This window comes from Pocillopora verrucosa, chromosome 2 (genome assembly GCF_036669915.1).
Source record: "Pocillopora verrucosa isolate sample1 chromosome 2, ASM3666991v2, whole genome shotgun sequence".
Classification (NCBI taxonomy): Eukaryota; Metazoa; Cnidaria; class Anthozoa; order Scleractinia; family Pocilloporidae; genus Pocillopora; species Pocillopora verrucosa.
In genome coordinates, this window is record NC_089313.1 from 1,568,441 (window position 1) to 1,595,084 (window position 26,644).

Genomic DNA, 26,644 nt, shown 5'->3' on the forward strand with positions numbered 1-26,644 from the left:
AAATTTTAAGCGGATGGTTTAGTTAAGGTCACCAATTTTGTAAATGTAGCATTAGCCGTTGTCGGTTACGGAAAACAATATGGCGGCAGAATCGCGCATGCTCTGCCTCGTATGAAATTGACATAAAATGGCATTTCCTCTTGCAGGATCTTTTTGCCACCTCTCTTAAGGAATAGGAATATTATGTCAAACAAGCACCTCAAGGAGTTAAAATGATGCGACGAACGAGCGAATCGTCGCAATATCACGATGAAACTCCGCGCAGAAAAGCTCGCAGGACACCTTCTCACGACTCGGAAAGACTTCACAGCAACGTGCCAGAAAATGTACCAACCTCACCATATTCGGAAAGGTCATTCCACTATATGGGACCTCATGGAGCTGGAACAGCTCCAAGTCCAACTCGCTCCACTCAACCTGTTAGTCCTCATCGAAATTTCCCTCACCATTTCCAGAGAAGTTTTAGTCAACCTGTAGGATCAACAGGAGAACTCTCTCCAAGATCTCCATTTCCTCATTCTGTAGTTTCACCTTCACATTACCCGTCTTCATCTCCTATGTATGTATCTCCAGCACCTTCTCCTTCAGCACCTCCTGCTACGCCCTCCTGTGCAACACCCAGTAGTGTTACATACACTCTTTCTCATGGACCAGGCTCAGTAAGCCCAAGAGGCACTGCGTTAAAAACTCCTGACTTTTATCCTGGCTTAGCTGATACGTCACAGTTAAGTCCTGCAGATCCAAACTTTCCAATACCGTATTCTTCTGAACCTAAATTTCCGGATTTTTCAAGCCCAAGAGAACAGCAATTTGTTTACAGTGGAGGCGGACACTCTCCTGGAGGAACCATTCACCATCTTGGATATAATACCCCTCACAGAACCCCAACACTTCAGAGTCCAGCAGCATTTCCAAATCAGTTGTCACCTGGTGCAGCAACATCTCGAACTCAGTCTGTGGCAAGTCCCCAGGGTTCTATGAATCCTCATGCTGCTCTGAATGTTAGTAGAACTCTTGGAATTCCAAGTAGAGTAGGAGAAAAATCTACTGTGCTAGGAGGGGAGTTTTCAGAAATGACAAAATTGCGGCAGTTTATCATTAGTTATTACAATGGAGAACTTGAAACATTAAAAGCTAATTATCGTGAAAAACTCCAAGAGCTCTGCTTTCTTCAAACTGGAGGAAATATGATGGATTTCTTGTTGTGGAAGAAAAGACCAAACCCAGCATTTCAAGCATTTTTTAATTCTAATCGTTTAGATGATGCGTCTGGTACAAATCCTACACTATCACCAATGACAGCATCACCTAGGCTATTCAAGTGGCCACAACAACAATCTGAGTCTAGTAATCCTGGAGCAACCAACTACACCTCACTACAGAGACAGGTTTATGAGCAAGCAGGTCTTGATCCACGCAAAGCAGTTCCCAGTAATTTTAGTGGAAATCCAAGTTTCAAATCACAGCTATCAGTTACTGAAGGAATTGCACCTAATGTTTCTCCTTTTACTGGAAACCAACCTATTCCAAGGTCGAATGTGGGCAGTTCAGTTCCGCCATATTCACGATCACTATCTTTACCAAATCCTCCATTAGAACCACACATTACACAAGGCCATAGTAGCAATCATTTTGGAAGTGACTCTACAAATGTTACACCAACACCTAATCATACGCCAGGTGTAAATATACCACATGCAGGAGTCTCTAACCCAGCAATTGCTAATGGACCTACTTTGCTTTCTCATGGAGCAAAATCAACTTTGAACACAAGAAGTCAGTCTTTAACATCTGTACTTGAGCAACATTCATTTATCTCTCAAGAGGATATTGCAGTTGAAGCTAAGAAGGAGGCTGAAGTTCTCAAGAGAGTTTCTGAACTTCGTAAGGAAGGTCTCTGGGCTTTATCCCGCCTTCCCAAAGTGCAGGAAATGACAAGATGCAAAGCGCATTGGGATTATCTCTTGGAGGAAATGCAGTGGCTGGCAACTGACTTTTTACAAGAAAGAAGATGGAAAAGAGGCATTTGCAAGAAGGTGTGCTTTTCTAGACTGTAGACCTTCAGGAGTCCCACCTAGTATAAAATTTATGGAGTCCCTGAGTCTTAAAGTTTGTGCTTTTTACTTCTGGCTCGCATTTCAGCATTGTCCCTTGCTCAAACATCTCTCAGGAGCCTTTTACTCCCATATTACCACTTTATATAAGTGAGAAGGGTTAATCTGGATGGAAATCAAACCAACAGTGTAACCTACCTTCAGAATGTACTTTGAATGACAAATTAAGCTCTACAGCAACTTTCTTTTTGATAGTGAAATAATTTATTTGTCATATCTTATTAGGTTCTATCATACCTTAACAAAGATTTTTCCCCTAGATTTGGGCGTGAAAAATTTGGGGTGGGACTTCAGTGATTGGCGATTTCTGTACTAATCATTATCCACTGCTACTTAAATAAGCATCTCTTCTCACAGCTGTCCAGAGCAGTCTTGAAATACCACCAGGAGCAGAGAAGCAAAGAAGTGAAAGCAGAGAAGGAGGAATCTGTCCGTCTCCGAAAAATTGCAGCAAGCATTGCCAAAGAAATCAAGCAATTCTGGGGTTCAGTTGAAAAGGTTTTTTTCTTAGCTCTTTTGTATTGAGATGTGTTAAGGGTTCTCCAGGGGTTGAGCATATTTTCCTTTAACAATCCATGCATTTTCAAATTACCATGGAATGAAAATAATTTTTTTCACGGTTGCTACATCTGTAGAGCATATCTTTTGCATTTACATCCAAGTTCAGAAAAGAAAAAAACAAGAAGATGATACAATCTTATAGCAGAGCATTGTTGTTGTTGGTTTTTTCAAGCCAGAAAAAGGGCAAGCAAAGAGTTTTCTTATTCCCGATGGAGGGTATGTTTGGGAAGACTTTTTGAAGTGAAATTTTTATCTTTAAGGTGGTTCAATACAAGGTTCAGAGCAGATTAGAGGAGAACAGAAAGAAAGCTCTAGATCTACAGCTAAACTTCATTGTAGATCAGACAGAGAAATATTCTTCCTGGTTAGCAGAGAGTCTTGCTGTTCCACCATCCAGTGGTCATGCCTCTGGAGGGTCCACTGGTCCCTCTTCCCCTGTCTCATCCAAACCTGAAACAGGTGGTGACAGTGAATTTGAACTTACTAAGGAAGCTGATGATGATGAAGAAACAATTGAAATTGAAGAGGCACATGAAGAATCTGCCTCAAGAGAAAATGAGCTTGACTTGTTAAGACAAGAAAGCGAGATTCCCTTGGAAAAACTCCTGGAGAGCTTGCCACCAGAAATGTTAGAAGAGAGAAGTGATGAAGATGGCTCTGAAGACGGTGAAGATTCATCGGCTGAGGATGAAAGTGAGGGGTCAAGGTAAAAAATAAGTCAGATGAGATTCATTGCATTCTTATGAAAAACAAGAAAAAAATTAAGTAGCTTACCATGAGAATTATAAAAAGATAGATGAAGAGTGACAAGTAAGTTGTGAAACACTTTTTCCAGACAGATAGTGATTCCCTTTACAAGTTAAATTTTTTTGTCCTTTAAGAGAAGCAAATTAAATATCCTTGTGCATATGCATGAATAGCTCCCTTGCTCTGGTGCAAAATCTTGGATATGTTAGTTCAAAGATTTATTTAACTCTTAAAATGTCTTTTACTCAGTTGTCAAAATTTCAGTTACTACTAGCAACAACAGTCTTTTTCAGGACTACTCTCAACTGGATGATGATGCCTCACAATCAATCAGTAGTACTCTCATGCTGACATTCCTTTTTTCAATTTTGAATTCCAAAATTTCAGCAAAGAAAGTGATGATAGTGATGTAGAAGTGGATGTTGAAGGGAACAATGATGAAGAGGAAGAACCTAAAGAAAAACAGGATACAACAAAGATCAAGTAAAACTTTTAATCTGCAATTGATACTAACTTACCATACATCATGTTAAGTTGTCTTCTCTGATATATTTGTAGTTGTGTTTCGTTTGTTTTCGAGAAGTTATTGCCAATGTGTGTTATAATGTGTAACCGCCAAAGATGAGCAGAGTAGGACAGCGAGGAGCTTCAAATATTTTGGTTTAGTTTAACAACTGAGTTGATTTTGTTTTTTGTCTGAATTGATGACAAGCTTTAGTCCTTCAACCTCTGACAAAGGGCTAATGCTCGAAACATCAGCTTTATAAATTCTTTACAGTGGCCAATTTACAATATCAACTCAGTTGGTAAACCAAATTATCTTGTAATATCTCCACCAACACAGTGCTATTTTTTTTTTTTTAGAAACTTACTTCCTTTATTTATCAGCTTCAAGAGATCCTTTTTATTCATCCCTTTTACACTCACAGAAACCCTTGCTCCGATTTTGTCTCATCAAATTTGTATTCAACCCAAATATACAGTGAGATACTGTCAATAGATTAAGAGTTGTGAAGAATATTCAACTCTTTTTTTGACATTATTCAATTTGAAATCATGATATATAGGAATGCCAGTGGAAGTGGAGAAGTTGCTGAAGCTGATGAAGACTTTGTGATGACAGAAGGAGGCACAGAAGACGATGAACAGACATTAGAAGAGGAGGAACAGCTGGAGGAAGGAGATGATCACAAAAGTGAAATTGATAATCTCCAGAAGGAAGGTATCCCATACTGTCAGGAGCTTATGAAAGTATACATATCTTCCCCTGGTCTTAATAGAAACACAGGTGTCTGAAGGCTTATGCCTCAGAAATTGGATCAATGTCAGTATCTGAACAACTGCTCAGCTATCTCTCCCCTGACCCAAAAGTTACCATAACTTGCTATCAGTTGACTGTTATTGGGTCAGGGGAGGGGTAGGTGTGCGGTTGCTCAGGTACTGACATTGATCCCAGAAATTGAGGGTGCAGGGCTCTAAAAGTTTTTATTTGAGGAAAGCTATACAAGTTGCTTTCTGAATGGCCATTTGCTTGTTCCCTGAGGAATTTCCTTAGCCTTAGGTTTTGCAAATCGTGGCCAAAATTCAATGCTGCTATAAAACCCATTGGCATTTTGTAACTCGCATGTTAGTGGTTCCTGTCGGTAGCTACATGATATCAATATAGCTTTAAATTAATATTAAACTCATCCTAATCATTGTTCCAATCTTTTTGCTTTGCCCTCAGAGAAACTTCCCATTCAGTGAAAAATAACTATTTGGGAAAAAAAAAGTGATTAGCTACTTAAGTATCTTTTTCCTAATGTTATTCATTCATGAAATGAGGAAAAGATGAAAGTTTTGGGCTAAACTAACTTAAAATCAATACAATTATTGCAACATGTGTGGCTTTTTTGTTATTGATTTTTATGCTTCACTGTGTCAATTTATCATCAAGGTACTTAATATCTTATCTGTGTACTTCTGCTGTCTTTGTGTAAGAATATCTGGAAATTTTCTCATCTCAGGTGAGATGCCCATTGAGGAATTGATGAAGATGTATAGTGCTGCTGAGAATGAATCTACAGATTTACAGACTGAAGAGGAGAGTTCACAAGAATCATCTGATGAAGGTGGGTATGAAGTGTAACTTTTGCAAGGTTAGCAGTCCCTTTAATAGTTGATATTTTTGTTCCTTGTAGAGTTGAGTGATACTGAGGGAACAGAATACCTTGTGCAACAAGAGAAAGATGGAGCCAGTGAATCACAGGTGTGTTTTCTCCCCAGATGTGAAGTTTGCAGACGCGATAAAAAGAGGTGCTTTTCTGTACAAAAGGTTCTCTTTACATATGGAGCCCAACTATTGCCAGCTGAGTAACTATGCAAATGCAAGGGGCTGAATTTGTTTTGTTGTATTCTGCAGAATGCAGATTCTGATCCAGACCAAGAATTGACAGATGCTGCAGCAACAGCACAGAGCTTGCAACCTCGAGGATTCACTTTAGAAACAACTGATGTAAGGATCAGACTATTGTTGAATGTACTCTGTTATGTTACATGAAGACAAAAAAAAGGGCTGTAAATTGAATAAATCCCACCAAGGGGGGTAGTTTCAAGACCATCTTTGGCTTCAAGGTTTCTCTATGACTAGGCTATTTGAAGTAAAATGATGAATTTTAAGTTTCCTCCCACCAACCCCCTCCTCCTTTCCCCAGTATTGGTTATAAAAATAGATGTTTGATTAAACAGTTTGCAGAGCTGAAGATGATATGTAGCACAGTTTTACCAAACAACACCATCACTTTGTTTAAATAACCTGCCTATACTGCTTTTTGGACTTCTTGTTTCAGATTAAAACCAAAGTGCCATTCCTGCTGCGAGGTGTTCTTAGAGAATATCAGCTTATCGGCCTAGACTGGCTGGTAACTATGCATGAAAAGCACCTTAATGGCATCCTTGCAGATGAGATGGGTTTGGGAAAGACTATCCAAACGATTGCACTGCTTGCCCACCTGGCTTGTGAGAAATGTGTTTGGGGTCCTCACTTGGTTGTGGTTCCCACATCTGTGATGCTGAACTGGGAATTGGAGTTCAAGAAATGGTGTCCTGGATTTAAAATCTTGACTTATTATGGCAATCAAAAAGAGAGGAAAGCTAAGAGACAGGTGTGTTTGTCAATGTCTTTATATATCCATTCCTTAAAAGAAAAAATGATTGCACTAATTTGGTTCTGCATTTGCTAAGGAGATCCCTCATGCACAGTATACTAATTTGAGTTCTCAGAGGTTTTTATTTTCTTTAGACGAATTCACTAGGATCAAGAAGCAAAGATAAAGTTTCAGTACTTCTCATTTTATGTGATATACCATTTAATACAAATATGATTACAAAAACTTTTTATTGCTTCAGGGTTGGACAAAACCAAATGCTTTTCATGTTTGTATCACATCATACAAGCTGGTCATTCAAGATCATCAGGCTTTCCGCAGAAAGAAGTGGAAATACTTCATTCTAGATGAGGTGATTAATATGTAAACCTTAGTTTGATTTTCCTTTTTCCGTGAAGACTGCCATTGTTGTTTGTTTCATCCATAGCTGATTGTGTAGTCTGGTTGTTGGGGTGAGAGTAGTCCTGAGAAGGACTGTTGTCGGTAGTGATGACTGATGTTTCTTCAACCCTAAATAATCAGGCTACAAAATGCAATGCTACTCCTGAGTTCAAACCATTTACTGTTTGATGTTTTGACTTATTGTTTGTTTAATTCATGGTAATCCTGGTTTAGGCTCAAAACATCAAGAACTTCAAGTCCCAAAGGTGGCAGTATCTTCTTAACTTCAATAGCCACTGCAGACTACTCTTGACAGGGACTCCCCTTCAGAACAGTTTGATGGAGCTTTGGTCACTTATGCACTTCCTAATGCCACATGTTTTCCAGTCTCACAAAGATTTCAAAGAATGGTTTTCAAATCCTCTGTCTGGCATGATTGAAGGGAGTAGGGAGTACAATGAAGGACTTATCAAAAGGCTTCATAAGGTTGGTCTCCCTAAACTGTCATTTGCAGGTTTAAGTTTAGGTGCTTTGAAGCCATGGGTGACAACCTGGCATAAATACAAATACTTCTGGTGTACATGAACTGTGATAGACAAGCTTAAGCATAGATGCCTTGAAACTAAAGACAGTTGCAAGATGTGAATGCAAATGCTTCCAGTGCTTTTTGACTGGTTAAGAACTGTGGGGAAACAATGTGCAAGGCTTCACTTTTCTAACGAGAAATCATTCATTTACACCACACGAGAGTATTGTACTCAGAAACATCAGTGCTTTCAATGTATTGTTAATAGTTGTCTCTGTTTGTACAGTACTACTCAAAAGTAAGTCAATAGTCTAGATGCAAACTCAATTTTGGATCCTCAAAATGTAACCCTTTAACTCTCATGAGTGACCAGCACAGAATTTCTCCTTACAATATCAATACAATATCAACCAGATAAGTGATGAGAATAAAGAAAAATATCAATTTGGGGATAATTAGTTGATCCAATACTAAATTATCTGAACTGACAATATAAGAATTGTATGGTTAACAGTAAGGGGAATAACAAATTTGATCAAGGAGTTGAAGGGTTACGAGAATGAAGGAGTGAAAATCAAGGACTGAGAATTGAGGCTTAAGAGCAGGGAATCAAGGATTGAAGGGCTGTCAACTTACTTTTAAGCAGTACTGTAGATTTTTGTCAGGTGAATATCCAAGTACAAAAGATTGCTTATTACCATGCAGCCAGATCTTTTTGTGTGTTTTGATGTACACTTGTAATTGGTAAGGGGCCATCCAATCCAATATTGCATAGCAGTGGTTGTTATGTGATAATTTCGCTTGGCCAAGAGCATGATACTCTTCTAAAACCCACTGAAAGGTAACACTCAACCATTCAGTGGTTCCTGTCGAGAGGTACATACTCTTCACCACAGGAGTACCTGTTTTTTGTGTATCGGTGTGTGTTTGTAGTACTGTGGACTTGATGTATTGGTTCTCCATTAACATTTATAGGTTCTAAGACCCTTTTTGCTGAGAAGACTGAAGCTGGAGGTAGAAACCCAGATGCCCAAGAAATATGAACACTTGATCAGCTGCCGCTTATCTAAGAGACAGCGCTATCTCTATGATGACTTCATGTCCAGGACTAAGTGAGTTCTGTAATGAAAATAAAAAAAAAAAGAAACCTTTGCCCACAAGACCTTTAGGTAATGAAGAATTATCTTGTCCTGCAAATTTTGAACTGTGACTGAAAGTTCTGCTAAAAGTTTAATTGAAAGAAGAATTTAGGTTTCTACTTTAACTTTAAAGGTGGTTAACATTTAATTTCTCTCTATATATTATCCATGCATTATCCAACAAATAGGTGATGGGAATACTCTCATTTATCAGGTAGAAATTGTGGACACTATCTAACACCAAATTCTTGTAACTGATTTACAAAGAAAAGTTGAAGCAGTCAGAGGGGGTGACTAACAATCAGATCTTGGGAGTTAAATTTTTAAATGTCTGTGTCTGACATCTGAAATACATGGGTTGAAGTGCTGTGGAGCCATGGCCTAACTTTCTGCTACTGGTTTTCCTTCCAGTTTACTTACAAGTGTCAATTGTGGCAAGAGTTGGACTGTTGCTTGTATTTTCTATGAGTGGAATGAATACTTTGGTTGTGGATTTAAGATCTGTACATGGACAACTGCTTTTGAGCCAAGGTTCACTGCTAACTATTAGATTTTGTCACTTATGGCCAAGAGAAGAAGCTGCTATAAAACCCTCTGACATGTACACTGTACAACTGTTCCTGTTGGGGACAACATTGTTACAGATGTATATTGAGTAGTGACGTGCAGCACTTTGTCTTGTGATTAGGGAATCATTGTAAATTATGTTTTGTTCACTTTGTTTCAGGACAAAGGAAACCTTAGAGTCTGGTCACTTTCTCAGTGTTATTAATATTCTCATGCAGCTGAGAAAGGTAACAAACATTTTAGTATAAAATGTCCAACAAAATAAATTAAATAAATATCTATTTTATTAAACCACTTATTAGTGGGAGGGGGGGTATCAGTTGATCATGCAGGGTATAGTATGTAGTCTTAAAAGGACTGTGGTCAGTGTTTCTGACAGACATACAGCCTTGTATTGACAACTTGTTTGGAAGTCATTGTTAGAGTTATTTGATCACAGAGGCACTTGACTCTGTTGATGTCTTCAAACATCACCCACAAAAACTCCTCTTCAGGATTACTTTCACAAAGACAAGCCGATTGTGGCATCAAAAGCATGTACACAAAGCTGTACTTTGTTTTTGCTCTCACATGAAGTTCCCTTGTTACTTACTGATACTTTGTGCCACATACTCTTTCAGGTTTGTAATCATCCTGACTTGTTTGAACCAAGACCAACAGTTTCACCATTCTACATGGAAGGCATTGAGTTCTACACTGCATCATTGGTGCTTAGAGCTCTGGATTATAACCCCCTCAAGCATGTCAGCTTTGGTTACTTGAACTTGTGTGTAGCAGACATTGAAAGAACAGTGACAAGCTATGCAGCTTTTCGTTCACAAACTCTTCAGACACCTGCAAAAATGATTATAGAAATAGACTCCCACCCTGAACCAGTCAGGCGGCTGGTCCCTCTGGCAAAACCTCGCAGGATTTCATTTTCTGGCCATCCTGTGCTTCCATTAGGCGGTGTCAAGACAGAGATATCTAACAGTATTCATCCAAGTGGACAGCACATGCCACATGTTCCCCCTCCTCCTTACTCTGCTCATCAACAACATAGAGTGCATCCAACGTACACTCCCGGTGCTATTCCATATGGCATTCCTCCAGGGCGGTCTCAAGACCATCCACAACGCCCAGGTTTTGGTGGATTATTACCTGGAAGAATGCCGCCTGGAACTCCTGAAGGACAGCAGCCTCACAGCCACCCAACACGGCATAGTGCTGGTGTCCCGACAGGCTTTCCTGCATCTAGGATACTTTTGTCTGGATATGGAAGGGAAATGCCCCCTCCTCCACCCTATCCAGGACCTGGAGCAGGCTATGAATCTCAGCGTCAGCATATGGCAGTAGGGCAGTCACCCTGGTCAGCTTCAGTTCCTTCTGCTACTGGTGTTGCTGTAGAGTCACATCCATCTGTCCCTGGTATTGCAAGCTTTCCAGCAGCTCAGAATCGAGCACCAGTAGGGCAAACTGTTCAAGATGGTGTAGCTAGTAGACTTCCCCTTCCTCATCCTGAACCCAAACCAGTGTCTCCAACAAAGAGAATTGCCCTAGAAAGTAAAACAACACTTCCTGCTGTCACCCAGGCTAACAAAGATTCACCATTTTTCTTGGTATGTTTTAATGTCAAAGCTAGTCTTTGCTATGAAGGGGCTCTTCCAGTGTGGAAGCACTATTCACAACCCTAAATGGAATGAAAGGCACTGATTCTGATATCTGATTTTACCTGCAAATCTTTCAGACAAATTTTGTCCATCATACATTTCTTATGGTACTGTTATGGAAGTTGTTGGCAGTCTTTCCTTTATTCTTTCGACCCTGATGTGTGATTCAGGTGTAATATTGTAAAGAGAAATTAGATGCTAGTCACTTCCATGCAGCAGTGGTGAGGTTGAACAAAGGGGAGTGACTAGTGGTTTCTTGTCAGCATGTGATGAGTGAAACTTCAGGTCCGTGTTGTTGAGAGTAAATCTGTGATAAAACTTGAAGTTCTGAGCTGACAAAGATTGAAAGAACAGTTTTAGTTACTAAAGAAAAGAAAAAGTTAGAACTGGAATTAATTTTGTTAAATTTGCCTTCCTAGGAGAATCTTGCTGAAAAAAGGCTCAAGGAAAGAAAGCAGAAGCTTGTGCGTATTGTACGGGTCAACAGTCGTCATTCTCAAGCACAACCAGTCTATGGACCAGATTTGGTGCAGGCCGTGTCTATAGTTAAGGATGTGTGGAGTATAGTTAAACATTCTGAATATTTAACAAACATGTTGAAAACTCCAGTAGATCGAGTGATAGAAATGAAGGATGTTTTTAGCAGGTAAAATTCCATGTGTGTTTTCATTTTTTTGGCTCATCAATATTATAACACCAGAATTATTTCGAAGCTGTCTTGAAAAAAAATCTAGATTACTAGGTAAAAGGATACTTTTCTGATTAATTTTTTTTATTGTGTTTTCAAGCAGTTTATTGTTTAGTACTGGCTGTTGAGGAATCTGAGGAACTCTCAGACAGTTTCAGCAAAATTAAGAAATTAAAAACCAAAAAAACAGAAGTAAAAGAACTCATGATTTCAAAACCATTCTTTAATTTATTCAAGAAAAATATGTCAGATCAAGGAACAGCATAATTATGATGAGAACTATACTTCAAGGTCCGTGTTTTTGATTGACCCTGATAATATAGAAGTTCTGAGCTGTCAACTTTATTATGAACTGCAGAAATAGTTAGACTTCTGTGGTAAAATGCTGCCAGAGGTTATTCAACCACTGATTTTTTTCTTGTCAGGTTTGTGTTTGCTATACCATCTGTGGAAGCTCCTCCCATCAAACTACATACATCCCACCCTCCCCCCTCCTACTTGTCAAAGATGCAAAACCTTGAGGAAACTCTTCACGGTGAACTGATGCCCAAGACGTCATTCATGCATCCAATTGCTCGGGGCTTGAAGATGCAGTTTCCAGAAGTGCGTCTTATTCAGTATGATTGTGGTAAGGACATATACATCTAAACAAGAGCATCAAAGCAAGGGATTCTTAAATTGTAGTTCTTGTGTATTAGCACCTTGAATTGTTTGTATTGATTTGAACCAGTGCATAAGATCCATGAGTGCAATTTGTTTGCCGCAGGTAAACTTCAAACTCTTGATCTGCTGCTGAGAAGACTAAAAGTTGGAAAGCACAGGTAAGAAGAATATAAATTTATCTTGCCAACATGTGTAGTATAGTCTATTACTTTGTAAAAACCAATCTGTCAGTGGTGATGTGACAGGTTCTGTAATGCAATGTAACTTTATCACAGTCCAGAACTTGTTCTTTGTGATTTATGAAGCAAATAAAAGTTGATATTTGGCTTTTGTTTTAGACATTTAATATGATGCTTATAGTTGCATTTCAACTTGATGTTCACAGGGCACTGATATTTACCCAAATGACCAAGATGCTAGATGTTCTAGAGAGCTTTTTAAATTACCATGGTTACATCTACCTGAGGCTTGATGGCACAACAAGGGTGGAGCAAAGACAGGTCTTGATGGAGCGCTTCAATGCTGATACTCGCATCTTCTGCTTCATCCTCTCCACACGCAGTGGTGGACTAGGTGTCAATCTTACTGGTGCAGACACGGTCATCTTTTATGACAGTGACTGGAATCCTACAATGGATGCCCAAGCACAAGACAGATGTCATCGCATTGGTCAAACCAGAGATGTCCACATCTACAGACTGATTAGTGAGAGGACAATAGAGGAAAACATCCTGAAGAAGGCCAATCAGAAAAGAATGCTGGGTGATATTGCTATTGAGGGTGGAAACTTTACCACTGCCTTTTTTAAAGAAGTAGGTCGAGATACTGTTCCTGAGTGTGTTATTGTTTTGTAACTTTTTTCAAACTGTCCACAGGGTTATTTAACCCTTCCAATCCCAAGGTGTCACTAGTAATTCTCTCTACTGTCTGCTATACAATTCTTGAGATGTTAGTTTGGAGAATTTGGTATCGGATCCATTAATAATCCCCCTATTGATATTTTTCTTTATTCTCAACACTTTTCTGCTTGACTTGATTGTATTGATATAATACAGAGAAATACTCTCTTGGTCACTTTTTTATCAGAGTCAAATTTACAAATACCTGGGCCTAACACAGGATGTGGTAATGGAGCTTCCCTGAAAGTATGCTTGATTGAAACTGTCAGTGAACATTCCTAACACAAACATGACATATAGCCTTGATATGATGCCAAGTTCCCAGAGCTACCCGTAGGGTTTAACTGGGTTACAGGAAACTCGGAAGTTTATGGAATTTTTTGTGTCATTTTCCAGGCTTGGAAAGTCATTGAACTTGAGTTTTTGTATTGAAAAGTCATCAGAAATGGCAGAGAATGACTTTCTGCCCAAACAACAAAACTAGTTATACCTGGGTCATAACAACAGTCACGAAGAAGTTTGTGGAAAGTCATGGAATTTTATAAGGATGAAAAAGTATAAACCTCTCAACTGATAGAAGAGTTGTATGAATTGTGTTTCATGTTTAATTTTATATTCTTCATTGTGCAGACTACACTAAAGGATCTCTTCACCATTGAACCATCTACTGAAGCTACTAACACTCAGCCTAGTATTACTAAGACAGAGCCCATTGACGAAGTTGTGACACAAGAATCTCAAGAAGAGTCTGAGACAACTGCAGAAGTTGGTAGCACCAAGACTGGAGCTGGAAAAGTGTCACAGAACTTGCTGGAGCAGGTACATAGAATACATGTGCTTTGTTTACATGTATGAAGTCAGTTTAGGTTACATTGCTTTGTTACACCATCTTGTAGGCATTGTTTAAAGCAGAAGATGAACAGGATGCTTGTGCTGCTACAAGAGCAAAGGCTGAAGAGGCTGCAGAATTAGCAGAATTTGATGAAGGAATCCCCCTGAGTGAAGATGGAAAGGTTTGTTTGTAAGATTCATTCTCTTTAAATTACCACATCTAAAGTACAGTAACGGTGCATGGCTTTGTGACTAGTGATTCAGTTGGCTTAAGACATTTGATATCTACAATGAAATGATATTATAAACTGGCTTCTTGAAATATTGTTCTACCATTTTGGCAGGCAAGCATAACACTTGGGTATCAGTTGTGAATTCTATAAGGGCAAATTACTAGCTCTTATAATTTTTGCAAAGGTGAAAGTCGAAGTGTGATCTCTTTGTCAGAGCAAGCAGGAGCACATTGTTCCCAGTAAGGTTTACACTCTCAAGAGCAGTGTGCAGCACGAGTCCCCAGCATCTGGACAACTAACTTTCTAATTTAATTCCAGGTAAAAGAAGAGAAAACTAAGGAAAGTTTTTTATTGCTTTAGGAAGAAGAGCAGTCCAAAGTAGAGGAAGAACTATCTGCTCTGGAGAGCCAGGTGAGGAACAGATTTCAATGTGCTCTCCCAATCTCACAAAAGAAGTAACAAATTAACAAAAAAACAAATGCAAAGCAAGCAAACTTTACCTTACATTTTCCAGTATGATTTTTCAGTCCTCACTGTAGGAATTATTGTTTATTTTAATATTCTCTTGAATTCTTTCTAAAGATGACTGCTGTGGAAAGATATGCAATTCGGTTCTTGGAATCATCTGGTGCTTACATTACGCTGGAACAAATCAAAGCAGCTAAGGTAAGCTGTCTCACTTAAACTTCAAATGATAAACACTAAGATGCAATGATGTGACAACCAAACACAGGTACAAAATTGGGGACCTCCACCCCAGGGTTTCAGTAGCTTTTTTCATTAGTGGATGTGGATGTAGATGGTGTTATAGGCGGCTGTGTCCAGAAGTGAGCAGGTGACACCCAAAAATGAGAGCCAGCTCACAAGCTAAACAGATGGCAGTTAAAGGTCTTATACATGACAGCAGACCAACAGTAACAAGCTTTAAATGAAACTCCTGAAACTACAAATTTAGTTCCCAAAATTGTTCTAGTTGCCACAGGGACAAAATGGTTGCAACTTGGAGTGTTGTTCAGAAATAAAAGATTATTGTGTATTCTTTATGTCCAAACTTGCAATTGACAGGATGAAGTGGAAATGGCAAAGAAGGACTGGGAGCTTGGCCATCTGCAAGCTTTGAAGAAGGAGGAAGAAAAAAGAGCTGCTGAAGAGGAGGATGAAATCTTGTACACATACACACGAGAGGAATCCTTGCAGGTTAAAAAGAATAAATCAAAATTGCGTAGATCAAAAGCAAATAGCAAGTGTTCTGGAAAAAATTCCCTAATGTCTAAACGAGCCAAAAAGAACTTGAAATCAGAAACACAAAGTAATGAGGCTCAAGCGGCTGTCAGGAACAGTCGCAGTACCAGTCGAACTTCATCCAGAGCAAGCAGTAGAAGTAGTAGTTGCAGTAGCTCTAGAAAAAGTGCAAGGAGAAATTGACTTTGGTAGGAAATTAGCTTGTTATGTGGGAGAATGTCCTGTGAGAATAACCTTAGAAATTTGCAGACTCCCTGCTGATGAAAATCAAACAAATTAGTTCTCAAAGAAATCACAGACCATTTGTTCCCAAGTGTAAAACATGTTTCTAAAAGGTAAGGCATACTTATTCAGTGGTCAGTTTTCCAGTAAAAATTATGGAAGGGTGGTTCAAAAATTTCCTTCTTTCTTATCAAGGAATTCCCTGTAAAAGAGATTTACAAAAATAATAAGTTACTAGACATTCATTGTAGGCAGTTATTTATGGAAAGCATTTGCCAAAATTATTGAATTTAAATGCAGGGAACCAACCATGGAAATGTATGAATTTGGTGCTTTTGTTGAGGAAAAGTGCTGTCAAACCTTTCAAATAAAAAAAGATGTTTGAATGTAAAAGGTTGTCTGTCATGTTTTGTATCTTCTCTTGATTGATTGCTGGCATTTGTGTAATATTTTGAAACTGTTGGATTAACCAGCCCTAGTAAGCTCGTTAGTTCAATGTTTGCCAGTGGTTTTGGATGGCTGTACAGTGTTAGCATTACCAATGTTATATTTTTGGTGTCCAAAGTTGTCTTGGACTTTCCAAGATGAAAGTTATCTTGTCCACATTTTCATCAAATCCTTCTTATCATTACTTCTTTGATGGTGCTTTGGCTAGCTTGTTTGCTAGTGTTAAGTTTAATGCAGTTGTGTTAGTGTTTGTTAGTAGCACTACTGGAAGTACCTTTCCCCAACCCTCTTTCATGGCACAAAACTCTAAATGCTTTTCTGTGAATAAACTGCTGTAGCATCTTTTGAATCATCCTTGCTTAAATTGGTTTTGATGAATTAATTTTGATGGAAATATTTTCTCTATTAATGTGGTGTTTGATCCTTTTCTTTGCAATAACAGCAACAATTATAACACATAACCAACCAGACTAACAACTCTTGTGTTTAGAGTTACTTTACAACACTGAGTCCAGTGAACTCTTTCATTAGCTCTCTTAACTCGTTGACACTAGCTTGAGCATAACAATGCATCTCTGTGGTCTTGCAAGAATAGCATTCTTTGGTTCACTGTTACTATGTGCTAGCCTTACGCCATCCAACCAATCAAGAGAAGGTAGAAAAGTGACAGGCATTTCAAGGCACTTTGGAACCAAATTTGCTGAACAGCTATACAGAGCTACTGGCTTATCCTTAACTCCCCTCCCCTCCCTTCTTTAACATTGGTAGATAATACATGGCAGGGGGGTGGGGGAGATATGAAATTTTGCTCAAGATTTTGGAGGAAAGAAATTTGGTTTCCCCATAAAAAAGGGAGATCTTTTCAAGTGTGGAGATGACATGTTATCTTAATTTGTGAAGGTATCATGTTCTTGTGCAAAACCTCCCATGGTATTTCATTGGTTTCTTTATCATGAAAGCATTTCCTTTCTTCCACATATATTTTACAATGGTTGGAGTTAAATTTGCGGCTTCAGTATGATGTATAATGCCCTTCTCCTTTGTTTCTTTAATATCTCCTATTTGGGGCAGCACCCTTAATGGACCGGTCTTTTAGTAGTACGCAGTAGTTTGGGAAATACAGTAGATCCATCCCATAAATAAACACATGAATGATAGCTGTTATTGAAAAAAAATTTGAAACAAGGCACCCCTTTCCTCTCCTTGACTTTGACTTCTTATCCAATTGAATATACTTACCAATTCTCTGGCACTAGACACGTACTCTGGCTTGCACATTGCATAGTAGAGCTTGGAATGAAATTTGACTTGAAAATTGTAGTTGCCACTGAAAAATAGGGTTTTTCATATTTCTTAATCCTTCTATTCTTAAGATCCTGTAAGGAACTCTCCTTACTGTCTGCAATACAGTTCTTATGAAGTTAGTTGAGAGAATTTGGTATTGGATCAACCAATAGTTCCCAAATTTATATTTTGCTCTTTTCTCATCACTTGTGTGCTTGATATTGTATTGATATTATAAGAAGAAAGTCTCTGTCTTGATCACTTATGGAAGTAATGGGATCAGTGAGGAGCACTTTACAAATATTAGATCAGTAGCATTCTCCACTCTTCAAACAATTGCAGCCTGGTGATGATATTAGATCAGTTTATTGTCCATTGGTGGAAATTAACCCTTTTCATCCTAAAATCAGCATGCACTTTCTCTATACTCTTCTTTATACATTTCCTTAGGTGCTGATACAGAGAATTTGTTTACCAATCAAAACCTTTCATTGGTGATCATTTCCTTTATTCTCATGTGATTCAGGGGTGATATTGTAGGGATAAATTAGATGCCAGTCACTCTTATGGTTTAAAGGGTTAATTAATCAGTGAGCTCTCATTATTGTTTTCCATCAGGTGTATGTGAATGATGGTACTGGTGAAGAGATGCCAGTAAGTATTTAATAATTTAGAATTTGTATGCACCACACATTTAGCAGATAAAGACAACTTTGGTTAGAGCAGTGGTTCAAAGATCACCAGCACAACCAAGTTCTGTCACCTCAACACTCTTACAATTTACTACTGTAAATCTCCTCAAAAGTTGGAAACAACACAACTGATTACAGCTTATGGCATGCACAGTGATTGAAACCTTTGAATTGGCATATGCAATTTTCTTATTTAATGTGCATTCCTTGGTTTCACCATTAACCCTTTATACTCAAACATCAGTATGCATATTCTCCATACTGTTCTTCACTCATTCGCTTAGGTGCTGTTAGGGAGAATTTGTTTGACAATCATTTTCTATAATAGAGGTTGTTTCCTTTATTCTCATGGCCTAACTATGTGATTCAGGGATTATATTGTAAGGAGAAATTAGATTTTAGTCACTCTTGGGATTCAAAGGGTTCCATGCTTTCTGCTGTGTGGATTTTCTTTTACATCATAAACACAAAGCTAAGAATGTAGAAAGAGTTCTTCAAACAAAGTAACATTCAAAAATATTTTCCTATACTTTACCAATTGGGGTAAGCAAGTCCAATGTGAATTATCTTTTGCAGATCTGGACTCCACCCACCCCACCCCGGGATGGACAAGATGAAATATATGTGGACCCAACTTTGGCATTCTTGTATGAGACATCACCTATGGTTCCAAGCCGTCTCCCGCCTCTCTATCTGACAAAGTAAGTATCTATGAGACTGAAGTACAGATTTCAGCAGGGATTTTATTAAGGGCCAGGCACCAGGCAAGTTGATTAGCTGTAAAAGCAACTTTTCCTTACTGCATTCAAAATTTCATCTAAAGAATTCAGCACAAGTTAAATCCAGATGGGCTTCAGCACCAAATCTTAATGAAACTTCTGCTTGATGCTAGCAGTCTGTTTAGTGGAAATCGTACTTCCTTCAGATTTTCCCTGTGGTGTGCTGTAAAATTTGTCTTAGCTCAGACCAACTCAGTACTAACTGTGTCATTTGCTCTGTAGGCCACATCAAACAGGAAAGAGAACTGTACATAAGTCCACTGTTTACTTCAGAGATCAACTTCAGGGAGCTGCCAAGTAAGTCATTGTGTATAGAAGTGTCATTATTGAGAGATATTTTAGTTTGAATCATCCATCTTTTTTTTCAGCTTTCTCTATTTTTCCAGTATTATGTTGTTTACTACAGATACAAGATTTTGCTGGCATTTTTTGGTCACTTTGTTTGTTTATGCTTTTCCTGCTTGATAAAATGTTTGTTAATTGTGACTGTGTTTCTCCCCCCCCCCCCCCCTCCTCTCCTCTCCTGTCAATTGCAGAAGAGAAAAAGGCGAGAATACCTAAGTCTCAAATCATATGAAAATGTTTTTCCTAATTCATTTTTTGTTTCCTTATGATGCAGAGATCGTGTCAGCCGACCTACATCAGTATTTGACAGGAATGGATATGATCCATTTGCAAGAGCTCGTCGCAGTTCATTAAGTAAGAAGTCCAAAATGAAACAGATGAAGCAGCAGGTTGCACCCAGTATAGTGAAACAGACAGACTACTCTCAGGTACATGATAGATGATCATAAGAATAGAATTGCCTGTGTATGTTTACTTCCCTGGCTGGGATGCTTTCCCACGGCAGGTTGTCCCTCAAGATTTTGTTAGTCTTCGATGATAATTTGCCTGTACCCATCGTGCTCTTGGGGTGAAGAAGGACATTGTGAATATAAGAGTGCTTGGTTCAAGAACACAACACTCTGGTTTTTAAAAGGGCATGAACATAGTGCTCTAGCAGCCATACCTTGTTCTCTCAAAATTAGCGCAACCCAAAAGAAGTTGCAGAGTGATCTATCAAATAGCTAAGTACTGTGAATTTTACAATTGTAAAATATCTCTTTAAAGGGGGCTGGAGTTCCAGAATGGTTGATCCATGAAGACTGGGCTTTATTACAGGTATTTGTGGCAACTTCCTTGAAATATTTATCTATCCATTATTGACATGTTAAGCCTGTTTTAGCAGCTTTAGACTGAAGTTGCCTTGAAAACCACACTCAGAAGGCCAATTTTTTATCTTCAATTCTATTCAAAGGCTGTAAATTCCTTGCAAGAATTACCATTGGATCTTGCTGTAAATGTTCCAAGTCAAACACCTAACTGGGACATTGTCTGCGACATTGTCAATCTCACAAGTCGAACATTCCGCTCAGCTCGACAGGTAAGAACTTGTAACTTTGTTGGGATGTGAGAATTGAATTTAACTCCATAATCTAGCAGCAAAATAATCTGATCATGCTAAAATGAATAATCATCAGGGTAATTTAATATTATCCACTGAGTTGATAACGTAAATTGGCCACCGTAAAGAGTTTAAAAGCTGATGTTTCAAGTGTTACCACTGACCAAGGGCTAATGTCCAAAATGTCAGCTTTTAAACTCTTTACAGTGGTCAATTTACATTATCAGCTCAGTTGATAATACTAAAATACCCTGTTATACTCTCCCACTGATGCAGTACCACAGTTTTTCTAGAAACTTACCCCCCTTTATGAATAATCATCATCCTGATTACAAGTATTTGTAAGTCTTAAGAATGTTTAGATGTTCCCTTTCTATTTTTGCTTTTTGTGTAGTTTCACTTGTACAGCAGTAGCCATTTTGCTGATTTTTTAAATTCATTTTTTTCACAGTGTCGTGATCGCTACATAAACATGATTATTCCCAGAGAGGAGGGAAAAGTGCCCTTGGTAAGAAGCAGCCTCTCATTTCTTTTACCCCTTTTATTTTCTTTACTTTACTTTGGCAAATCAAAGTCGGATTTAGCTAGAACTAAGGACCCTGGTAAAAACAGAGGTGAATTAGGTTAATTCTGGTTGACTTAATTCAGTGTAACAACTTGTAACAAAATATGGTAAGACTCATTTGACTTGCAGATGGAAGTCAAGCAAAGAAACGATCCTCACAGGCAGACTGAAATTTAAGTAATTGCTGAATAAAAGCTTGAAAATTCAGGCTTTGACGCGATTTGAACTGGTACCTCACAGATAGTAGTTAGGTACTATTGCCAACTGAGCAACAAAGCCACACAAAGGGCGCAAAGGAAATTCTATGGGGTTCTTCTTTCTTATAAAGGAATTTGATCATAACTTGTAATGAAATAATTTGACCTGCAGATGAAAAACAAGCAAAAATATGATCCTCACAGGTGGACTGCAATTTTAACCCTTTAACTCCTAAGATCTCATAAGTAATTCTCCTTACTGTCTGCCATACAGTTCTTGTGATGTTAGTTTGCAGAATTTGGTATTGGATCAACTTATAATCCCCTAACTGATATGTTTCTTTATTCTCATCACTTGTCTGTTTGATACTGTGTTGATATTGTAAGGAGAAATTATGTCTTGGTCACTCATGGGAGTTAAAAGGTTAACAATTGCAGAAAAGAAGTCTGAAAAATTTCAAATCACTTCTTTTCTTGCTCAGTTAATCCAATGTCTAATGTTGTGGTTTTTTTTAATCATTGTTTGTTACTGGACTGTTAGCCTGTAGTAGAGGAGAGCTTGAAGAAACTGAAGACAAGGTTAAAGTCATTTTCCCAGCCATACCTTACCCAACCTCACAGTCTACCAGTCAAGGTAAAAAAAACTCAGTCATTTGTGTGGAATTATCACATACAGTGTGAAATCAATGGTAATCCTTACAATATGATTGCAGTGAAGTTTATGCATAAATGGCTCTAATTTGTTTTTTTATCAAGCTAATAGGAATGGAACATGCCAAAAAAACAAGATTTACTCAAAGATAGTGATTCTCAAATTGGTACTCTTTTATCTTTTCTTTTCTGTTTTCTTTTTTCATTTTTTTCTCTTTTCTAATATTAGATCAATAAAACAATGGTACTTATCAAAAACCTCTACCTAGGCAATGAAACTGTTCAATTTCAAAATTTGCATGAATTATTTGATAAAGTGTAGAAGTTGTTGTGCAATTTTTTGATGAAATCATCTGTAAGATGTCAAATCAAACTTGCACTGTGTGCACAAAATTTCAGACTAAATTACACCTGATTACAAACACACGTACTATGTAATAATGACCTGCTTTAGTCAACCAAAGAGTAGTATATTTTGTTGATGATTATATCAATTCTCATTTCATTTGTCAGATTAAAGGCACAAATGGAAGATCATTCAAAACACATCATCTGCTGGCTCAAGATGGTGGCCGCTCACCAACTGTTGTACGATCATCTGTATTTGAACTTGTGAAACGCACTTCCCAAAAGAGAAAACCACCGCTCAAGCAATTGTGAGAATTTTATTTTCTTAACCTGGTTACTTGATTTTTCTTTGCACCTCATTGCATTTTTGAACAAGGTTCAAAAAATCACCCATGTTAATTGAGGATGAATCCAAGTCTGAATTGTGAATTTTGAAGCATCCTTTCAATCAATAACTTTTGCCTGTTTCAAGCTGTGATCTATGAAAGGAAAGGACTTTCTTAATGAACAGTTTCCTTCAATCAGTGAATACAGATCTTCATTCAATTCACAACAACATTTTATGACACCAAATTGCTTATTGAAAAGGATCTACATGTGCTATTTAAATTACATGCACAGAACAGAACATCTTTAAAGACAGAAAAATGTGAAAAGTGCAAATGATTTACAATCCTGTTGTGGAAAAATAGATAGAGACAGAACGAATACTGGAGGTGAAGGGAACAGTGTTGAGTTTGGGTAGCAAATAGTTTAGAGACAAAGCCACAGGGAACCTTCAGCTCTTTGCTTTAAAATGCTGTATTCTTGCCAGATGGTCAGGTTATAATTTCTGATTTCTTTTATAATTTTTCAAGTCAAGATTTAGGGCAGTCTTTATGGCATGATTTATTTTGTCTTTCCATCGACTGTCGCTCTTTGTAAAATTGTCACATTTTTTACTCTTAGGTTGGTGGATCCTCAACTAAAGAATTTCAAACATTCTGCTGTATTAAGTGCTAGGTAAAAAGAAACTCTACCTCTTCATGAGTGACTCTGACAGTTAATCTTTAAATCCTTCACATCCTAACATCAATATGCATATTCCCCATACTGTTCTCCAAACATTTTCCTAGGTGCCGACAAGGAGAATTTGTTAACAATCAGAGCTTCTCCAGATTATGATTTTTTTTCCTTTACTCTTGCTCCCTGTGTGATTCAGGGGAGATATTGTGAGGAGGAATTAGATGCTAGTCCCTTACGGGCTGAAGGGTTAAAGAATTTGTGATTCATTTGTTAAAGCACTGGACAGCAGTTGAACAGCTCCATTTGATCAACAACCTTATCCCAATTCGACTCTATACATTTTTCTGTTAGATTTCTCAGAAATCCAATCATTAAAAATCCAAGTCAGTTTCTTGATTTGTTTAAGTACAAGATCTTTTATTGTTGATTACTGTTATTCTCTGCTACCCAAGTGGTATTTCAGAGGAGAAGACTTTGAACCCAGTTCAGCTGGCTGCCATAAAAACAGACCGACTCAATAGAGAAAAAGCTGCTGCTGTAAGTAACTTGTGGTGCCTTTTTGTTCAGTGTTGTATAGCTGTGGTTGTTTCATTTCATCTTGTTTGTTTTAATTTGTCTAGTAGGGCAATATATCCTTTGGTTGATAAGCCCAATTTTGTACTATCTTGAAATATTCCATCTGAGAATACATAACAATCTATGTAGTGAGTTTTTCCCATGTTCCTGGTAAATCTTGTATAATCTTGGCAATCTTGCTGTAAAATTTCAGGTTTAAAACAAAGAAACAAAAGAACTTTTAAAAAGAGATCGAACATCATGATGCAAAATTGTCTTTTACTTTGAAGGGAAAAGGCAGTGATTGTAGTTTATTTTTAACCTTTGTATTGTCTAGTTTGTTGATCAGGTATAAGTCCCTTGTCCATTGAAGAGCCATTTATAGGGCTGGAGAAAGGGGGTGGTAATTGTTCAGCAAAAGAAACATTTCCCCCACAGAAGAGAATACATGTATCATTAGAAATCAAGGCCTGGATTTGATAAGGTCAGTTTTTGATCACAGATGTCTTTTTCACTTTTGCTTCAATATCTTCAGCAACAACAACAGCAACAACAACAACAGCAGCAGCAACAACAACCGCAGCACCAGCAGCAACAACAGCAACAGCAACAGCAGCAGCAGCAGCAACAACAACAACAACAACCACAACAACAAAATCAATCAGTCACAACACCTGCACAATTACAACAGCCACAGGCCTCCCAGCTTCCACAGCAGACTGTGGCCAAACAGTTGCCAACCAGTGTGCAGTCACTACCTGCACAGAAATTGACCACCACCACCCAGCTCAACTCCACATCTGTAGCAGTAAGTCACTTGAAATTCCTTTTACATGTCTTTGTTGACCATCAAATTGCTAGATTTTGGATAAATCAAGTGCATGTAGCTTCTTAATGTTTTGTAGGAGGCAATTTATTTAGTGGATGGTGCCATCCACTCTTCAACAGAGGCTCAAGGAATTGAATGATTTAGTGGAGACATATATCTTTAGGTGTGTTAGAGATATTGTAAAGAATATTATATTATAAATTACACTTACATTTGATAAATACTTTTATTTCAGACAGCAGCAGCACTTCAGAAAAGTGCAGCTCTTCAGGGAGCTACAGGAACCACACTTGCATCAACTTTACTCAAGACATCAGGTCAGTACAGTCTGGAATTTTTCAAACTCTGTAAGTTGTTTTCAAAAGATTGCGGGCTATTAAGCTGACCCGAAGAGCTTGTTAAGGTCTTGGCTTTAACTCCAAAGATATGATTGTTAATACTTCTCTCAAGCTGCTGCATATTTCCTTGAAAAGTAGTTATCATAATTTGGTGTTAGATCAAGATAAAAACTTCTACAGTACCTGTTAAGTTTGAGTACTCTCATTACCTGTTTGGATAATGAATGGATATTATTGTGAGAGGTTACATGTTAATCACTTGGTTAACTAAAGAAGAAGTCATTGAACTAAATGATCTGTCCACCTAAAAGGACTACTTCTCTCTGAATGTTGTTCATTTGGTAGCTTCTGGTATTGTACTTACCGGTCAGACTGTTCCAACCGGGACTGCATCAAGCATTGTGGTCAACACACACAAGGGTAATGCAGCAGGTCTGAACTCCTCATTTGCTACCATCAACAAAAGGATGCAAGGAAAAATACCAACCCCTCTTCAAGTACAAACGGTGAGTTTGAACAGGGCTGTTTTGCAATTTTTGTATTGATTGGGGGTAGGTTCTTTGACGGTTACGAATGAGGGTGCAACTTTTCTGTGAAAGCAAGGAAGTCACCATGGTAACTCAGTCAAAGCCCACACCCAGAAGCTCATCAACAGCTGTAAACCAGCGTATGGAGTGAATCTTACTGAAGAATAGCAAGTTACTGTGGAGATGCAAGAAACAAAACCAGAAGAAAAACATTGTCAGAATATCTTAAGAGGGTAGTTTGCTATTAAAGGCTTGAAGGGAGATGTAGTTGTTATGTGACTCTCAAATCTTTTGGTCTTATTAAAAGATGATTTACTTAACACTAGATTCCAGGTCTGACTCCAGAATGTGATAAGAACATAAATGTGGCATATGAAGGGCAGCCGAGTGTGTCACTGATGTTCTTCCAACATTTTTACTTATTCTGTGATCTATTACTGTACAGACATGGAATCTAGTCATTTTGTATGTTAAAAAAGCAACATTGTTACTGGTGACATCGTCCATGCGTCTATTCTTCCATAGATCATGAGCAAAGAACCAATCAAAATGCATATACAATTCAGTGTATCATTTAATTTTTTATGGAATTATTTTTTGTTTGCTAGAAGGTGTCTTCAGCTGGTGTAGCCACAGCAAGATTAGTGCAGACTCAGCCACGTCAAGTTAGCGGTTCCCTGGCATCGAGCACAGCAACGTCAATAACACTAGGTGCTACCAACAGCATGACACCTGCATCATCAGCAGCTGTGGTCAGTCAGGTAGGACACACTCTTTACAGAATCCCATTGTGTGTGCAAGTCTGACATGTAAATGTGAAATGGTTATACTGTGCAGGATAACAACTTTCTCCTTTTCTATTTGTCTTTTTTCCTAGATCGGACTGCAGACTACTTCACCAGTTGTCACTGCAAGTATGTAAATGTATTTTACTGACACTGTTTTGTATTATGTTTAGTTTTATATATACAATGGCCCCCATTTGGCTTGATAATGTGTTTGTATATTTGTCAGCGGACATTATCTGTTCAGAGATGCAAACAGTTTTCCGAGAGTGAAGCTTGAGGAACAGATAATGTTCAAGGACAAGTATATGAACACATTTTCACACCAAATGGAGGCTATCATGGTTATTATCCTTCAAATATTTGTGCAACAGGCAGGAAAATGTTTATTAACAACTTTCTGTTTGCTCCATGGAATGTTTACTTTTCAGTGTTCTCTGGCATGACATTGTGATCAAACACTTATGTCTCTTTTGTAGCCATTGCTAAACGCTCTAAATGCTCATGAATTAAGTTTGAAACAAGTGCTTTTATTGTACTTAGTAGACGCAAGGGTTTGAAAATTAGGGAATATCACTTACAGTATGTCC

General features: G+C 38.1%; 1 protein-coding gene and 2 non-coding genes across 5 annotated transcripts in view; all 3 read left to right on the forward strand.

The window, feature by feature from the left end:
* LOC131797330 (helicase domino) overlaps positions 1 to 26,644 on the forward strand; it is a 29,157-nt gene that overhangs the window by 137 nt on the left and 2,376 nt on the right. For 2 of the 3 annotated variants that reach the window (XM_059114942.2, XM_066162396.1), the window contains exons 2-40: positions 147 to 2,036; positions 2,472 to 2,612; positions 2,936 to 3,381; positions 3,810 to 3,905; positions 4,490 to 4,644; positions 5,429 to 5,533; positions 5,603 to 5,670; positions 5,824 to 5,916; positions 6,251 to 6,565; positions 6,810 to 6,920; positions 7,184 to 7,435; positions 8,451 to 8,587; positions 9,342 to 9,408; positions 9,802 to 10,779; positions 11,250 to 11,476; positions 11,944 to 12,146; positions 12,285 to 12,339; positions 12,567 to 12,993; positions 13,711 to 13,899; positions 13,977 to 14,093; positions 14,505 to 14,555; positions 14,727 to 14,810; positions 15,210 to 15,341; positions 17,958 to 17,993; positions 18,608 to 18,732; positions 19,033 to 19,107; positions 19,430 to 19,583; positions 19,921 to 19,971; positions 20,108 to 20,233; positions 20,706 to 20,762; positions 21,558 to 21,650; positions 22,181 to 22,323; positions 22,964 to 23,017; positions 23,473 to 23,557; positions 24,111 to 24,383; positions 24,640 to 24,721; positions 25,088 to 25,248; positions 25,878 to 26,030; positions 26,147 to 26,183. In XM_059114942.2, the coding sequence (XP_058970925.2) occupies positions 213 to 2,036; positions 2,472 to 2,612; positions 2,936 to 3,381; positions 3,810 to 3,905; positions 4,490 to 4,644; positions 5,429 to 5,533; positions 5,603 to 5,670; positions 5,824 to 5,916; positions 6,251 to 6,565; positions 6,810 to 6,920; positions 7,184 to 7,435; positions 8,451 to 8,587; positions 9,342 to 9,408; positions 9,802 to 10,779; positions 11,250 to 11,476; positions 11,944 to 12,146; positions 12,285 to 12,339; positions 12,567 to 12,993; positions 13,711 to 13,899; positions 13,977 to 14,093; positions 14,505 to 14,555; positions 14,727 to 14,810; positions 15,210 to 15,341; positions 17,958 to 17,993; positions 18,608 to 18,732; positions 19,033 to 19,107; positions 19,430 to 19,583; positions 19,921 to 19,971; positions 20,108 to 20,233; positions 20,706 to 20,762; positions 21,558 to 21,650; positions 22,181 to 22,323; positions 22,964 to 23,017; positions 23,473 to 23,557; positions 24,111 to 24,383; positions 24,640 to 24,721; positions 25,088 to 25,248; positions 25,878 to 26,030; positions 26,147 to 26,183 (7,978 nt within the window). In that variant the 5' untranslated portion in view covers positions 147 to 212. The remainder of the gene's footprint in view (positions 1 to 146; positions 2,037 to 2,471; positions 2,613 to 2,935; positions 3,382 to 3,809; positions 3,906 to 4,489; positions 4,645 to 5,428; positions 5,534 to 5,602; positions 5,671 to 5,823; positions 5,917 to 6,250; positions 6,566 to 6,809; positions 6,921 to 7,183; positions 7,436 to 8,450; positions 8,588 to 9,341; positions 9,409 to 9,801; positions 10,780 to 11,249; positions 11,477 to 11,943; positions 12,147 to 12,284; positions 12,340 to 12,566; positions 12,994 to 13,710; positions 13,900 to 13,976; positions 14,094 to 14,504; positions 14,556 to 14,726; positions 14,811 to 15,209; positions 15,342 to 17,957; positions 17,994 to 18,607; positions 18,733 to 19,032; positions 19,108 to 19,429; positions 19,584 to 19,920; positions 19,972 to 20,107; positions 20,234 to 20,705; positions 20,763 to 21,557; positions 21,651 to 22,180; positions 22,324 to 22,963; positions 23,018 to 23,472; positions 23,558 to 24,110; positions 24,384 to 24,639; positions 24,722 to 25,087; positions 25,249 to 25,877; positions 26,031 to 26,146; positions 26,184 to 26,644) is intronic. The other variant, XM_066162397.1, reaches the window with a different exon arrangement.
* On the forward strand, positions 11,091 to 11,165 carry LOC136279276 (small nucleolar RNA SNORD18). The gene has a single exon (XR_010716798.1). It is a non-coding gene; the product is annotated as a small nucleolar RNA SNORD18 (small nucleolar RNA).
* LOC131797403 (small nucleolar RNA SNORD18) lies at positions 11,783 to 11,854 on the forward strand. Its single transcript, XR_009341213.1, has one exon. It is a non-coding gene; the product is annotated as a small nucleolar RNA SNORD18 (small nucleolar RNA).